At 29.7% G+C, this 19,124-nt stretch overlaps 1 protein-coding gene across 2 annotated transcripts; it reads left to right on the forward strand.

Annotated features, from left to right (window-relative positions):
• The first annotated feature begins 563 nt into the window (after positions 1–563).
• On the forward strand, positions 564–18,712 carry LOC113511915 (uncharacterized). Of its 2 annotated transcripts, none has more exons than XM_031913699.2 (5): positions 564–610; positions 2,114–2,283; positions 4,838–4,994; positions 14,287–14,511; positions 15,178–18,712. In XM_031913699.2, the coding sequence occupies exons 3-5, from the start codon at positions 4,952–4,954 to the stop codon at positions 17,427–17,429; spliced, it is 2,520 nt and encodes an 839-aa protein (XP_031769559.1). In that variant the 5' UTR covers positions 564–610; positions 2,114–2,283; positions 4,838–4,951; the 3' UTR covers positions 17,430–18,712. The 2 variants fall into 2 exon arrangements, with proteins under 2 accessions (XP_031769559.1, XP_031769558.1); XM_031913698.2 differs by having other exon boundaries at positions 566–610; positions 14,287–14,541.
• Positions 18,713–19,124: the final 412 nt, after the last annotated feature.

Consider the following 19,124-nt stretch of genomic DNA (forward strand, 5'->3'; position numbering starts at 1 on the left):
AGATTTTGGCAATGTATGTAATATATTTTTCAGTGTAAGTGAACAAGATTATGATATCCATCGGTATCTAATGAAGTATTTTTGAATAGTATGTATATAATCGTTTTCTGTTGTGTTTATTTTTGAATACATTGAAGTTTTTGTGAAAGTAAGAATATGAAATCAGACCACTATAAGTTTTTTACTATAATAATTACTATTTACTTACCGAAATTCTTGAATGACTGGAGAACAATACAATGAACGTCATGTAAAGCTAACGGAGAAAATGTGTAAAAAAAATGGATATCAAAAATAATATAAATGTACACAAATATACAAAAAAGGTCGGCTGGGCAAGTTGCTAGTAACAACTTGATAATGTCATAATTTTGAAATTAAATTTATTTGTTTGTTTGTTACTATGGTTAACGGTCAATAAATATATCCCGGTCACGTGAACAAAGTCGTGGGAATAATTAGTAAAAACAAGTTATTGTTACCAGTACATGCTTTTGCGACTGAATTAATGACTTGAGGATTTGGAAAATGAATTAGAACAGTTTCGTAAACATTGTACAAACGTGACGACGTCTCCGTGCGCTTTTTCAAAAGTGAATGCACGAAAGAGGTTAGTTTCTGAAACTGTTAAACGATTTATTAGTGCAAGTTGAGATAAATATACAAGTATATACCTAATAATATTTTTCTTATAAAATATGGAAGCGAAGGATAGTACATATTTAATGTGCTCGATCGTTGTTAAATATAACTTATTATTAATAATATGACACATTTTAATGAAAATGTTTGAAAAATGGATCTTATATTTTCAAACTGCATGTGCATTTGATACACGTGTATATAGGTACTTAATTAAAATATCGGCTTTTCTCATGTAAAATGTAATTATATTTTACTGAAAACCATTTCACAATTATTAATTTAGTAACAAAAATTAAAATAGAGAAGTTTCTTCTTTATTATTATTTTCATTTGATTTCATTTATTATAAACATAACTTATGACATAAAGAAAAAGATTTTATAATTTAATAACCAATTGATCATTAAATACACCTTTAACTATTGCGTAGGTTACCTCGTGGAATAATATGTGCGTAGGGAGCTAATGGATATTTTGTTTTGAATGAGGTAATTATGCAGAAGGTTATGTTGTATATAGACACTAAGTATAGAATTAGATAGTAGAAGAGTAAGGTGCATAACTGTTGGAGGCCAATTATTATATTTGTACGCATCAAAATGTAACTAAACAAGATAAATTTATTACGAATTCAATCTGCATAGATTATATTATAATCCTACATTATCTATAATATTTACTGCACTTATGTTAATATAGCTCATTATTTTAAACATGTGAATTAAATTAGCGTAATTGGCATCATGGGCTGCCAATTTATATGTTTTCTATATTTTTTTTTGATACCTACTACTTAAAATGTGTTATTTACAAGTTTATTTGCGTATTTTTCTGTGGGCACTGATACTTTACATAGTATGAGTACATAATATTTATTATGTGCTACCTTTGTACATGTTTATACAAAATTATTTGCATACTCGTAGCGCTATTTGGCTGAGTGTACTTCAATGTATATAAGGCATGTCTGTGTCGATAGCCTACTTCTATTTGGTGGTTTTCGAATGTACTTTCGGTTGTTAAATGTCTATATTTATAAAATTTATGAACATCTTAGCACATAGAAACATATTTGGTGAATTAAATAAAAATCGCATTAAATTCTTATAATGATCCCATTTTTTTTAACGTGCAGTGCAAAACAGTCACTGATTTCTCTAATTTTAAGCGAGAAAGTAAGATGTTTATTATTACCTACTGTGATAATTAATTTTTTTGGTACATTATCATAATTTTAAGACTATTTGCCAAAAAAATTAATGATCATAATTCTAAAACTATTGCACTTTGTATAAGAAATAGTTATATTTGTCAATAAAATTTCTACCGTATTGTTGAATGTTAAATCCAGTAAATATTCATTTTAACTTTATTTTTTAAATGTTCTTAGCAAATATTTGAATATTTATACAATAAATGTAACTTTAGCATAAATTTATGAAAACAATTTATTTTTACTTTATTCCAGATATTTTTTTGCAGAACTGTATTAAACCAGGAAACGTACAACATTTCGAAATTTTATGACCACGTTCTCATGTATTTAACCCTGACGTAATCAAACGTATGACTAATGAGTGGAGAAGACAATAGATGGCCGGAGATAGCCATCATATAACACTAATAAATCACAAACAGGTAACAAACTAACATTACCACATTATACGTAGGTGCTCTATGTAACAATAAAAATATTGACAGAAAGTTCTTAGCATTTAACAACAAACAGGCAGATAATTTATATATATGTATATGTATATATATATATATATATGTATATATATATATATATATATATATATATATCATTTATATAATATTTAAATAGTAATTATCCTGAGGCTGTCAATCTCGCGGTTGTGCATGGTTTTAACGAGACCACCAGCTTTCCGCGGGATATACAGCCTCATGACTGACGATTTATTATTATTATTATTATTATAATATTTAAATAGTAATTATACTTATTATCGATAGTCCATTGATTGATTTTACTGTGTAAATGCACCGCTAACTTATTTCTGTGTTTGCCCCATGGTGGGCTGATAGAGAACATCGTTAGATGTTAAGTTCACCATATATACTCTTACTTATATAATGTACACATTGAAGCTTAAATAAATAAAAATAGATATTTTGGTTTATTCTTATTTACTATAGGCATTTTCTTCCACGCACAACCAAATTATGGAACTAACTCGTGGGAAACATTATTTCGGACCAGATACGAAATTTTAACCATCAAGGAAAGAACATATTCCTTCCTTAAAACCAGCAACGCACTTGCAATTTCTTTAATGTTATGGGTGGCAGTAATCACTTATCGCCAAATAAGCCACATACTCGTTTGTTATAAAAAAAAATTACGATTATATTTTTACTTGGCTATTTTTATGTATTTAGTTTTATAGCTTTAAATAGAATGGACAAGAAACGACCGTACATATTAATTATAAAGAAGTCTTTGTAAATAGTCTTTATAAGTTTTACATCATTATAATTATTTCAGTTCATTGTCCTCTGCTAAACATCCTACATAGATTGCCCATAGGAAATAATCTTGACTTATCTCCAACCACTGAATTCCGATAACGCATTTGTGGTCTCGTCGCTTAATCTAGAGGTGGGTCACTGCATTTGCTTGCGGTAGCTTCTTAAGAACTTTTCGTTGATTAAACTATGTGACTGGCCAATTACCACTGTTTGTCCTCCATACTTAATAATAATAATCATTTATTTGCATAAATATGATGGAAATAAATCTTAATTAGTGTTATAGAACAACATCTTTAGCTACGTTGTTTTAATGGCATGCAAAATGTAAAAACTTACGTTTATAGTGTTATTTGTGTAGTAACAATATTTATTCTAATTACAATAAAAATAATAAATAGTAAATGGCATGTCAAATTTTTAAAACGTCATACGAGATAAATTTATTTAAATAATTAAAATGTCGAAAGCTTTTTGATACAAATTCTATTCTTTATTTTATCGATCAAATTAGTTTTTTCTGTGCATGTTTATATTTTTTACGATTCCATAAGTCACCGATGACAAAAATCTGCAAGTTGCAAACACTTGTCAGAGATTTTTGTTTTCACACTTTCAGGTATGTTGAATGCTAATATGTGGCATAATGTTCCGAGAGTTACTCAACTGCATTTGATTCAATAACTGACATTTATTATTATTTACTTATTATTATTTAATGACTATCTCTGTGTTGAATGTTATCATAAACATAATCTATGCAAATTTCTTCGTAATCGTTATGTAGAAAGTCGAGATATTAGTATTTGTTATGCAGCTTACTTTTTATGAGGTCGTTATTTTTTTATAGACCAATTTTATGGTCTGTTAAGGTTTTTATTTTATCAACAACGGCCGTCACTCTGACCTGATGTATAAAATTGCATTCGTAAAGGAAGTTGTAAGAAGTACTGAGATTATACTCTGTTGAAACCAAATCATTATTCATGTTTACTGCTAATTAGAGCAAATATAAAACTTCTTTGAGAAACATCAATACTTAAATATATAGGTATATTGTACCTACAAAATTACACTACCAAATTTATATGACCATAATTCTCGTACTCTTTTAGAATTATAGATACATTATATATAATACAATATATATAATCACTACCATACATATAACTATAGTCTGTGCTTCACATATTATTATGTATATATTACATTATGTTATATATATATATATATATGTTCATTTAAAATTTTACCTTCTACTTAATGAAGTTGTCGATAATAAATTTAACTTCATACGTTATCAATATGTTGATACTAATTACATAAACTCTTTATATATCTTTTGATTTACCTATCTACAAATATAAACAATTCGTTTGACTATAAAATAATAAACAAATAAATAACTTGAGTAATACGAAATCTTTTAATCGACCTCTGCTCGTAGTAATGGAGATTGTTGTCATTTTCTATTTTCATCGTATTCAGTTTTATAAATATAAAACTAACAACAATTTATATTTTTTGTATTGATTAAATTAAAAAAAAAAAAACATCACAACAGTCACTTTTTATGTATTATAATAATAATTCTAAAAATATTTTTTATATTTCTTTTTAGTCTACTGTTTCAAAAGGAACAACATTTATACTGTAGCGATAAATGTTAAATTGATAACAAGTTATATTTTTGTTATAGCGCACCTTCATTCACCGGGCGGATGCATGCGAGCTTTCATCCCCTCTTTGATATCGGGCGGGCGGCGCAGGCGCATCGAACAAACAGTCCCTTCGCGACGCACCTCGCGACAACATGCCTCCCATGTGGATCGTACTAGCTTTGCTCCCCATACTCGGTAAGTGATCTGTGACCTGCGTTAACACAATCATCAGTGATCTAATTTAAGAAGTGACCGGAAAACTGTGGAAATTGAACCACCGGTAATCTTCAAAGAGGTAATATTATATGGGAAAATGCTCGTGAATGATCGTAACAAGTGTTATAGAGGTAGGTAATGTTTAATAAATTTTTAATGGTGTGTTTCATTCTCATAAATCGATGCTAGTGTTCAATGATAGAGAATACGAGTGAAGAAATATATCGTAGTTGTGTTAGTGCGGCAGAAATTACACGCGCGTGCGCATCTGGGAAAGTGCAACACGTCCGGTGTGTGGGAAATTGTCGTAAATTAAGTGGAAGTCATATTCATATTTCGAATAGTTTTTTATAAAGTTTTATATTAGTTATTGATTTTTTTAAGTATTCAATATTATATTAATGAGATCTCATTTATCAAAAGATTCAATACATTTTTATATTTTCTTTGATTCTATTTGTTTGTTTTCGAATCAAAATTGATTTAAATTTTTAATTTTTACTTTATTTGGTTTAGATATATCAAAAATCATTGAATAGTTTTCACATAACGTATCCATAGATTAAAATAGAATATTTTAATATTTTCCTTTCTATGTATTGCCAAACTATTCTATAATTTACCACAGATTGCTGATTTAAATCAGTTAAGGTATCATTAAATTTTATATGTCAGCATGCGGTTTATATTCACACGCATAATTTACACAGTTAACAATGTGCGACCATGACCTATAAATGCTTATTAGTATTTACTTTATACAATTAATATAGGTAATATAAATTTTAAATTACCAAAATAAATAATCACATATTTTAAATACAAATTTTTATTTTTATATTTTGCAATTATTAATTTATCTCTAAAACTTCAATATATACCTAGCCAAAATATTTTTATATATATCTAACATCTAATATGTTTATTTTACTTTGCAGTGATAATACATAACCCTAATATATAATAACATTTCTAAAGTTATTTTCTTTATTATGAAAACTTAATTTATAAACACAAAAAAGTATAATACGAGTACTTAGGTTTCAAATTAATGTCATGTTTTAATTATAATAGACAAACAAAAAAATCACAAAGCGTGGCCTGCATGCTCTGTGGTACCCAAATGCAGTATTGAACGCGCTCTCTTGCGCAACCTATGCACTTTCCATTTGCGGGTGCTCGCTCGCTGGCGCGCGCTGTACGCAGACAAAACGTATCGCGCGCATCGCACGATAATCGATTCCCCGGATTTGCATAAGTGACTTTCCCACGGTCCGTTCTCCGGACGAATTAGGGCGACGTGACGGCCGACAGAGAACGGATGGGTAACTCAAGGTTCGCTCAGTACCCACAAGGCTTCACATAAAAGTTAGGACTGACTTTTCGTGACACACCATATTAGATCACTGAAACATAAAGGCCGGCAACGCACAACCAACTCCTCTCGTATTGCAAGTATTTATGAGCGACGATAGTCGCTTTCCATCAAGTGGACTGTCTGCTTGTTTGCCTCCCTAACAATAAAAAGCATGCTTTGTTGAATGATTTCAAAATATTAACAACATAATGTCTGAATAACTACAACTTAAGCAAGTTCTGATTAATCAGTCATAAACCAAGAATGTTTTAGATGTATAAATGCAATATAAAAACTATCATTGTTTCAACAAAATCTCAACGACAAATTATTATGAAAAAAGAAATAACTAACAATAAACGCATTGTGCCTCAGCGGCTAGCGACTAAAGCGTGAGAAAAATCTTGACGCAATGAAAAACGAAAGCAAATAATGTGTTGTCGTTTTGCGTACAACAAACCACATTCTATATAATTGAGTCACATAACAGTGATCGACAATAATATTTAAATCATCGTCATCACAACAATATGTTACATCACACCTGCGCCGTTGACAAAAGAACTGCAAATATGAACATTATGCTAATCTAAACTTATTAAGTAAATTATTACTGTATTAAAAATACAGGATCGATTGTCATTAATTAGAGTCATAAATATAAATAAATAGTAGTTTCTGTTACTGTATTTCCAATCTATTCAAAATATTATAAAACCATAAAAACGTGTGACAAACGAGTGATGAATTTCCCACTAGGCCGCTGTCCATCTATAATTAAAGGATAACTACGCCTGTCTATATATATATATATATATATATATATATATATATATATATATATATATATATATATATATATATATATATATATATATATATATATATATATATCCATCCATGGGAGATTACAATCATGAACATGTTTAAAATATTACACCCATTTTTATCTAAACATATATTAATAAAATTAATAGATTGACATATCTTATATATTAACACTATTATATTTATATACATAGACCCTATGTATATAAATATGATAATGTTATTAGACCTTAAAACGATGCATCAATACAGTAACTAACGAGGATACGTCCGTTGTCGAACCAATCTAGCAACTCTCTTTTTTGCGTCATAGTCATATATAACAAATTACCAATATACATACATTACAGTAATGAAACTCTAAAACTGAGATTTACGCCACATTGTCATTTCATGGTATATCAAAACATCAACCGCGATTTGTAATTCCATATAGGCAATTGTTAGGTACCATCGGCGCGGCGGCGCTTGGCATGCAATGATTGTTTATTTACATTTTGGAACAAATTCATCTACCTTAACATTTTATTATCAACCGACTCCAAAAAGGAGGTGGAAAATTCGACTATATTTTTGTATACTACGTGATACCTTCACCAATAATTAATAATCGATTATAATGTTTATTTTTTAATCGAAAGAGTTTACTACAAGGTGTGTTCACTCGGAAGTCTCTAAATAATCTTATCATGATTGAAGTCTATTCTTTGTGTGCAACGAAGTCTTAAATTATAGATTTGTAAAGTAACAAAAACGTTACAATAGAATAAAAAATATTTTTTCCGGAATTTGATACGACATGATTGCGGGTGAGCTCTCAATAGTAACAACCATTACAAGTATTACATCAAGAGTATTTTATGAAAATAGAGTACGCATACGAGAAGAAATGACTGTAGTCTTAAATGGGGCAGCTAGCGTTTGTTACCATTGTAGAGAATATTTTTTAACAAATATAAATTGTTTAACAACTATCAGTTACTTCATACTTTACGATCCTTCATCTTAGCCATTTTTATGCCATTTGAAAAGTCCAGTTTAGCTGTATTTTTTCTTTAATAGTTTTTTTATATCAAGATTTTTACTTTCATAATTAAAGAACTATTTATAATATTAAATTATAAATTCATTACCTAAATAGACAATAAAAAATATCTTAAAATACCTCATTAATGTCCGTTATCTTGATTTAAGTCTAGAAGTAAGTTATTTGAATTTAAAATGAAAGAAAACCATAGAAAAGGTTACATGCTCGTATAACATTTACATAAGAGTAGATATGACCTTTCGCGGAGGATGCTACGGCACCTTGCGGCACAGTGCATGGAGCACGGAGCGCGGAGGTTGCGCAACCGTGATGTTATCTCTCGCCCCACCTCACTCATGGGAACCTAGTTCAACCTCCGCTGGACCTACTTAGTCTAATATAACTAAGAAAATGTGAAATACTGTAGTTAATATATTTCAACAGAACTTAATGAAACTGTAAAGAAACGGGTAATTGATCTGACTAGAAAAACAGTCTGTTAATATGTTTACAAATCTTGATTGTCTTTTTATTAAATTTTACCGAAACATTATTATATTATGCCCTATCTAAATTTTAACTAATGTTATAAAAAGGAAAAATAATATTGTTTTTTATGGATTAACTAAATAAATAAACCGTTTTTTTTAAAAAAAACTATCTAAAAATATATTATCAACGAATAACATGCGCTATATTCTATTTAAAAAAAATACAGTACTATTATTCCGTGCGAAGCCAGAGTGGGTCGCTAATTTTATATAAAACTGTGAGAATTATATAAATTTAAATTAAAATAATTTAGTATAAAGTTACAAATATAATATTCTAAAAGTATAAAGAGCTCTTTCTAGCGTCCAACGGACATGTCTAGATAGAGCCATGCGTTTTAAATGGTCATGTAATCGTTTGCGACATGTCAAATGCATTGGTTGTTTCACAAATTGTTACAATACTAAACTTTTAGTAAAACGAACTACGGTTTTCATCCTACTTATCTACCTACTCATCATGAATCTATCTAGCTATACTTGCACCAAACATCAGGATATACATACATTCTATTCGTAAAATATTTCATTCTCTCTCTTTAGTCTTATACTCTTGACAATATATTCACTGTTATCACGATTATAGTGATGGATTGTCATTACCAAATTTTATTAATTACAAACATTTCAATTTTATCTATAAGAAAGAAAACTCAGAAGTTTAAGACACACACAAAACTTACTATGGTTTACCTTAAATTATAAGCACATAAGTGGTGTCCTCTATTTTCAAGGATTTTAATGAATTATATAATAATGAAATAGTATATATATTTTTATTTACACATAAATTTTAATGGAAATTGGAATGCTAATAGGCCGTGAATATATTTGTGAAATATATTTTATCATACTGAAATATCTTAGTGATATGAGTACCTTGATATTAATGAGCAATCTATATCTATCAATGACCAATCTATATCTGTCAATCTTTGCTAAATAACCATTCACATGCCTCTTACTAGTATAATGTTGAAATCTAAGGTTAAAATATTTATTTTTATTTAATGTTTACATGTCTCTATTGTTGCCGAATAAGATTGAACAGTTTTTTTTTTTTTTTCACATGACAGAAACTATACTTTATTTGAGAAAATAAATATATTCTAATTGTACTAAATATTAGAAATGCAAAAATTTGGAAGTGTTCTTACATTTTACTCATGGAATTACTGTATAATTTAAAATCAAATTAGGCAGACAGCTAACCTTAAAGTTGAAATGTAACACAGAAAACTGTTAGGTGGTCTGTTACTTTAACTACTTCATTTGCAAGAAAAAAGACAAACTATAAAGTTACTGTGAAACGTAATTCTGAAGTTTCGAACTGAATGTGGGAATGTCGAGTGTTCCATTCACCACCATCATAATGTGCATACGATGTAACATATTCTTATCGAAATCGGACCCGAAGAGTTTGAAGAAGAATGTTGATTTAAAATAATTATTTTAAACTCTATTATAATATACGGACAAATATCTTCGTATAGTTTTGATAGTAATTATTTGGTTATTGTTCGTGACTTATATTAATTTAAATGTTCACATAAACCTTCATAGTAGTTAGCCTTATATACAAATAAACTACTGTTTCTATTTTTATTAGGTACTTCATGATTTTATTAAGTAATCTATCAAGTCATGTGTAAATTTAACAACAATTTACATGTAGGTATTAATCAAATATTATTCACATATAGTACAAATGGTTACAAACATAACATCAAAACATCCTTGACGATGGTAAATTGATTATGGGAAAGGTCAAATTTGATGTAATTTGATAATACAATAAAGTGCACGTCTTTAAGAAATATAATAACCGGTACTCACAGAAATTATGTAGTTATATATTTACAAGATAATATTTATATATATATATATTTCGAACATTTTATGCTACCTTTATTTTTTTACATTTTATCAGACCTTTAGTTAATAAAATTAATTGTTGTTTATCGTTTATTAATAATATAGGTATATATTCTAATTCATTATAACAGCCGTTAACTGTCCACCGCTGAACATAGGCCTCCCCCATAAGGGGGGATTTGTCAGTAATTACCACGCTTGCCAGGTGGAACAACATGAGGGGCACGCTGCTGCCTAAACATTAATAAAACACAATTTTTCTAAATTGTTTAACTATTTTTATGTACCTAATCTTACCGTACCAATTTATTTCGTAAAGTAAAGATTCACGTAACTTGCTGATAGGTACCATCGGTTTACTTTTATTTACCATGAAACAACAAAGTGTGCGTTGTGTACATTAGCTTTCTTTGCCACAACGGTGATGAAAGCTAATGTAACCTGGATATAAGAAATAACGCTCTCACAATAAAAGTATATGGTTTTTTATATAGGTGCGTGAACAACGGTTATCATTTATCAGGTGAGCCGTCAGGTTACTTCTTATTTTCATTAATTATATAAAAAAATATGTCATAAAATTATCTTTTAAATACAAAAAACGGATGTATCATTGTAGTTTCATTGTAGAAGTAGGTAAAATTTTCATAGACCTACTTCATTATATAGTTATAGAATACAAAACTGTATTTTTTTTATTTATAACTCTATTAGAACCGAATCAGGAAATGAAAAACTTCTTAATTAATTTTGGTGCAATACTTATCGAGTCATCAACAGCATAAATTACGTTTTGAAACGTCTAATATAGTCACAATTGCAAAATTCATCATCGCGGCGACACCCAGTTCGCGCAATCGTCCCAAATGCGAGCATCGATGATTATTTGATTTTAAGTTATCTACCTATCTGATGACTGATGACCTACACGCTTCGCATTGGTACGTGGGTTACACAGTCTTTGAGTCACGACCGTATTAACGTTTGCATCTATCGGCATTATCAAATTATAATAATTTAAATAACTAACTACTTACAAATCTTTATATTTCGGTAATCATGTATTAATGTGGTTATTATTAGAATAAACTGTTGTTTACATATATCGTTTAATGTTTCTTTTATAAATTATTAACAAAGTTCCGCATCAATTTATAGAAATCCTTTATAATTTATTATCTACATTATCATTATTTATCCATCTAAAATTTGAATGATGTAATTGCTGAAAATAATAACAAAAAATTCAAATAAACATTTCCTGGGTACAGTGGGCGTGTTATCATGTTTTACACTTCGAAATATGTCACTTACTCTGTCAAATGCGGTATATCCATACGAGTTCCCTAAGATGTATGCAATAAAGGCAATTATTACGTCAAAGATATGGCCAAATTTCTCAAGTCTCTTTTCATATTAATTTAAAGTAATTAAAAAATAAATTAACATTTAATTACTAAGATACATTATTAAACATTAAACATACAGATAGAAACGTTTTACTGATGTTGAAAGTGTGTCACCAACTTAATAACACAGAAACTAAATATGTTGAAAATTTTAACTTTTTCTCCTCCCATATATGTAATATGGCTTATCTCAGATCGAAATGTGTTTATTTTGTAATTACTATGACGCCGGCGCTGCTGAGAATATTTGTAGTAAAAGAGTAGAGTGAGAAAATGCACATCAGCTGAAGAATGCCTTATTTTAAACAATATATTAATTCGAATTAAACATTGTGATAATACAAAGTACTTAAAATTAAATAATTATTTTTTTATTATTAAAAGTTATTCCTTAAGTGAGCTGTTCAGTCTGTAACAAAATAGGAAAAATAAAATGTTGATATTTAGGATTCATTATTTTTAATATTTATTAAAGTACTGTATTTACAGTGCAGTTTTTGAGACGTGTATTTTCTGAAATACCAATTAATACTATTAAGTAATTAAATAGACATCTAGATAGCTCATAGTGACCGTAGGAAACAGTATTGTCTTTATATTCATATTTATAATAATGTTTTGGCATTATCTTATTATATGTCTATCGTTTGTGCGTACAAAAAACATTGTTAAAATCATCATCATCATCTTGCCAGCTGTTAACTGTCCACCACTGAAAATAAACTTCCCCCAGAGACTATCATAAGGAACGGTCTCGAGCTAAAAAACCAGGGGCCATTTACACACACAGGCTTTTTTGACGTTTCAAGTTCACTTGGTTGCCTCTCACGACACCAACGGGAAAGGAAGGGGTGACCCATTCTATGCTGGGACCACACGGCATTTACGAGTATATAATCGGTATATATAAATTAGTACATTACATTATTTCAGATTTTGGTTGAGTCTATGTTATATTAAGTGATATATATATCTAACTTTAGACAGGTACGCAATTTGTAAATCACCAAAAGATGGTATAATAATAATATATAAGTACTAAATAGGTGTAAATATAGGTAATTACGATGTTGAACGATGAATGATTTGGTCAAATTTCCATTTTATGTCCGATGAATAGAGATGATTTTTTTTTCAAAGAACCTTAAATAACGAAATTAAAAATTGTGCTTAGAAATAATTTTATTTTCATAACTAATTTTACGGGTAATCTGGGATCTTTTTAATATCAGATATAGCTGTAACTAAAAAACATCTAATAGCATACCTACGTATTAATTTTATTAACCTTCAAATCATCACGAATTGTTTTGTTTATATTTTTTTTTTATTTGTCATTTTGAACCGGATACTATTAATAAAACCAAACATTTTAATAATTCTCAGTTTAAATAGGTAGTTAGGTTATTAAGCGAGTTATTTTTGATCTGTTTTTGTTGATTATATAAAATTAATATATCTATAATATAATTTTATTATTGTTAAGTACAGTATTGCAATATATTTTTGATATATATTAAAAATATATTTCATATATTGCAATAAGTTATAAATATCACAATTTATGATAGTTTTAAAGATTTCGAAATATTAAAACGATTTTTTCATGATTTTCGTTATGATAAATAAATAGATTTTATTATTGTATCCTATGGGTATATGTAACAATCCAGTTCGTTGTAGAAAAAAATTAAGTGACTCATATGATGTTCATTATCACACCCTAATATCACGCCAACAACTTAATTTTATTTAAATAAAGCAAAGTTATTTAAATAAATGCAGGCAATTATTAAGGAAGTTTTTTTATTATTGACCAAAAAAGACAAATTATTTTAAAACTACTGAAATGATCAAACATCTCTAATAATTTCCACAAATAAATAAATTATAATTTTTATTTAAAATATAGCTGACATTACCCTAACTATATTTACTAGTTTTTCTTTTTCACTTTTTAAAAGAGTGATCGTAGTAAAGGATCAGTTCGTCACTTGAAGTCTACAATTTAGTTAAACACAATTCCATTATTACAATCCTGCCACAAGATAAAGTAAATATATAATTCTGATGATACAGAAGGACAAAAAAATATCGAGTTATAGGATAAACAATGATTCATATTTAACGTGTTATAGTTTAAAATAAATTTAAAAAATAATACTAATGTCACTGACAAATGGCTAATAAAATTATTTTATTTACAATGTTTTTATCTATTTAGGGGGAGCAGAGAGGTTCAACTGTAAAGGTCGCATATTGGGCGCGTACTATGCAGATGCAAAATCAGGATGCAAGGCTTTCCACGTTTGTGTTCGAGTAGCAGGCGGTGGGATTCGAGACTTCAGATTCTTCTGTCCACCCGGTACACTATTTCACCAGGAGGCGCAAACATGCACCGATTGGGGTGATGACGACCCACTAGCATGTCCCGCTGATATCTACGACGGTCAGTTTGATCTCTACAAGATAGGATCCGGTGAGCCAGCTTTGCAACTAACATAAACACTCATAAATATAAAATAACGCATTACATACCCGTCAATTGATAATTTTAATAAGCATTATACAGTTTTAATAATAATATCGGATCATTTGTAATGCGTTGGTATCTCAAGTGATTTTTGTTATATTTCTGAGTGTCGCTATCTAGCAATTAATGTATTTGTAAATATACTCGTATTAAGACTACAGATAAAAAACGAAATGTAGTAAGTAAATAAATTCACTTGCAGCATGCATTGTTGTTACATGGGACCCATTAGGTAGTTAGTAAAATAATATTGATTAATAATTCAAATAAGGCGCGTTATATTGAAATATAGATTACATTAATTATAATTCCATGCATAAACAATATAAAGAGCAAGCGCTTATAGTTTCGACTAACATAATTTTTTTTTATAATATGTAATAAAATTGTTTGTTTTGTTTAGATACACACATACTGGATTGAGCTTTTGTCATATGCTTGCACTGCGCTGCTTGAGGAAAGCAATAATATCGTCTTATTTTTTTATCGTTTAGCCTGCAAGGATGCTACTTAAATTAAAAATAAACATCATAATTAAAAAAGCAATAATAATTAATACTCAATATGTTTTTTTAAAAACAGGATATGATACAAAGAAACTTTCGACTGGTGGAAATCGTGACGAAGAAGCTGAATTCGGTCTCCAACGAGCTGAGACCGGAGATCGTCGTTTGTCCCAAGGACCTAACCATTCTGCATCCAATGGAGCATCTGATCTTCGTGCCGCCCATTCCTCAGATTTCTTTAGCGGACAACGGGAAAGAGGTCGCGATGATTCTTTTCCTACACCATCTCCAGTTTCCACTTCACCTGTGCGACAATCGTTTAGAAGAAACTCAACACCTCGACCTTATACGCAACCGCCCACACAATACACTACACCCTCTCCGTCTCCAACACAACCTTCAAGCTCGGCTCAGTATGAAGCTACCAAACGTAAACTAGTAAGAAAACGTCCCGTCTACGTATCTACTCCTGTTCCGCAGTCGACATTGGCACAAAATACTCAATCTACACAAACAATTACTAAACAGCCACAACAACCATATCAACAGTACCATCAACAACCACAACAACAATATAATCGTCAACCACAGCAACAACAATACCAACGACAATCACAGCAACAAAATCAGGAACAACCTCAACAAGAATACTATCAACAAAAATCACAGCAACAAAATCAACAACAACTTCGGCAGCAATCTATTTCTCAACCAAATACACAAATAAATCAACAACAGCCACAATCTCAGGTTCAGCAACAACAATATACTCAACAAAAATCTCAACAAAATAATCAACAGCAGTCTCAACAACTACAATATTTTCTACAAAAGCCACAGCAACGTGACCAAGAAAAATCACAGCAACAGCCTCAACAGCAGCCCCAACAGCAGCCCCAACAACAGCCCCCACAGCAGCCCCAACAGCAACAATATTTTCAACAAAAACCATTGACAACAACTCAAGATAAATATCAACAACAACAACCAGAATATCAGTCACAACAACAACCAGAATCTCAAGTACACACACAGCTTCGTAACAACAATGTTCAGAACATTAATCGTCGAATTGTACCGCAAAATCGCCAAACCACTTTGGTGTCCACCACTCCTACTTTGCCTCCTCAATTTAAGGAATACAAAGATGAATATGTAGAAGTAAGTCGAGTTACTCCTAAACAAAATAAATACTTCCCTAGCAACTCTCCAACAACACTCTTTTCGCAGACAACTCCTGCACCTTTTACTAAAAAACAAGGCTTAGTAGAATTATATAATTACGATGCACAATCCACTCCAGGACTAAACGGTTTGAATAAAAATAGACAACCGATTAAACTAGAAACAAGTTTGAGCATAACTGATGCTCCATTTGAACTAAAAGACTTTTTAAAAGCTAGAAATGTGAACACCAACACTGATAGCTTGAGAGGTAACACAAAACCAGCCACAACAGATTATAACACCGCTGCAACTCGTACAACTACTACTCCAGTTTTTAAAAATTATAACAGTGTTACATATGAATCCGAAAAAACTAACTATGTGTCGTTTTCTAAACAAAATAATTTTAACAGCCCTACTACCACCCCATCCGTTACCACTACTTATACAACCACGCGTTCAAATCCTCCATCAAACCTAAATACTATAGCCTACAATACAAATTTGGGTTTTAACGCTCACAATTTTGATCATGTTGAAGAAGATGATGGTCAGTATCGCCCTCCACAAGGAGAGGATGATGGACAATATAAACCAGAGTTATACGATCGCGAATTGTTGTCCGGAGCACATTCTCTCAATATAGCAGCTAGTGGTAACAGATTACCTGAAGATCAAAAATCCCGTGGCAAATCTCAAATTTTCAAATCTTCCTCTCAGACTGCTGTTCCTAGACCATTTAGACCTGCGCCTACTCCACCTGCACTATCAACACAAACAACATTTGTACCTGAACCAACTTATACTACTACTGTGCGACCACAAACGCGTAATTTTGATTTTCATCAAACTTATACGACTACGTCAAGGCCAACTGAACCGCCAGCATTTGTGCCGCAGAATATTGCAGCTATAAACAACGCAGCAATAAGAACAACATCGATACCTAATACACGTCCAGAAACTGTGCCACCTTCACCACCTACATTGCCACCAGCGCATATCTTACGACCTACTACTAGTACTCGCCCACCGTATTTCGCGAATCCAGCTAGCAAAAAGGAAGACACCAGCTACGATTATGCATATTACGACTCTGATCCAGGTTTCGTAGAGTATGATCATATAGAAGAATTTGGGAGAACTAAAACAAAAGCTTAAAATTTCTGTTACTTTAACTTAATTCACTGCCATTAAATTAGTCGCCTCTTTGGATAAAAGTATATGTGTTCATAGCAATGAATAAATATTTATATATAACTACTAGTAAAAATAGTACAATAATAGAGATATTATTAATTATCACAGAAGAAAATAAAAATAGATAATGCATAATTATCCATTATTATTTTCTTCTTTTTAAAACTCACTGTTCTTCTACATAGGTGTTGTTTTCTTATTAAATTTATTACGATTGAAATAGCTGATTTTTTGCTTTAAAGTTTAGATAGTTTATTTCTCTTAGATATATAGAATAGAGTTTGCTCCCGTGATAATTAAAATCGTTATTTTCTTTTCTAATTTTTAAAAATTAAATTCTCGTATTTCAACGCATTATTCGTCGGGACAGATAATTAGTTTCACATGTATAATGTCGTATTTTTCCAAACACATACATTCAAATTAAATACTGATCATTTTTGTAAATAACTTCGTTAATTGTTTAATTAATATTAGACAGAAGAACTGAGAAACAAATGTTTAAAACATATAAGTACGAGTATTCAAAGAGGCTTATCACTAGTTACTCTAAATTATTTGTGATATTATTATTCTTGTTCATATTGGATTAAGTTGTTAATATGTATCTTGGGTATTAAAGTTTCAGTTGACCACTCTCTTTTCTATTTTTTTAGTGTTGTTTTAAAGCGGTTACCTGAAACTTCGTGAATGAAAAGAACATCTATAGGTATAATAATGTGAGATTGAGTTGCATGCAGGAGTAGATATTTAAATAAGCCTAATTGTGTACAAACGCTTGATAAAATCGATGTTTAACAAATAATTTATGGACCTATTTCCTATCTTTGAACATAGATTGTAAGTTTTAAGGATAGATTGTAATATTTCATTGTAAATAAAGTTTTTATAAAGACAATGGTTTGTGCAATTTGTGTCACCTCTCAATGCTTGTGGGAAAACCGTACCACCAAACAATTTAGACAACTGTTTGCTTGATCTAGGGAAGTAAATAAACAATACACTCAGGTAGCTAATTGGCAGGAGAAAAAAATACAATGATATTTTTTTACTGTTTAATGTAGATAGGTATCAAAGTTACTGCTGGCTTTGTTATGTGGATCGTATAAATAAATGAATATGGTTATTATAATTGATTGCTGTATAGTTCAGTCATTATGGTTCTATACAAAAATGTACAACTACACATTCATTACGAATGGAGAATGCTACAAGTATAACATCCGCCTTTTGTATCATATTTTCATTTGGTCAATAAAGTTAATAAAATAAATAAATAAATTAGTTCATATTATTTACTGTATTTTATTGGTATAAACAAACCTATAGACAAACGATGTTTGTACATAAGAAATATTTAAGAAAAATTTATATGAGGTGTCTTATTATGTATATAATTTATTTATTTATTCATTAGTACATAGCAGACTTAATGCTAAAAGCATTCTCTTCCAGTCAACCATAGGGAAGTGTCAGAATATTCAAATGCGGTACTAGTAATTATTGATATACATAAATACTAAAATCAGATATATAAACGAATATATATATATATATATATATATATATATATATATATATATATATATATATATATATATATATATATATATATATATATATATATATATATACAACAAATACACTTACCTATGT

The sequence above is a fragment of the Galleria mellonella genome, unplaced genomic scaffold (genome assembly GCF_026898425.1).
Source record: "Galleria mellonella isolate WM207_F2 unplaced genomic scaffold, CSIRO_AGI_GalMel_v1 utg213, whole genome shotgun sequence".
Taxonomy (NCBI): domain Eukaryota; kingdom Metazoa; phylum Arthropoda; class Insecta; order Lepidoptera; family Pyralidae; genus Galleria; species Galleria mellonella.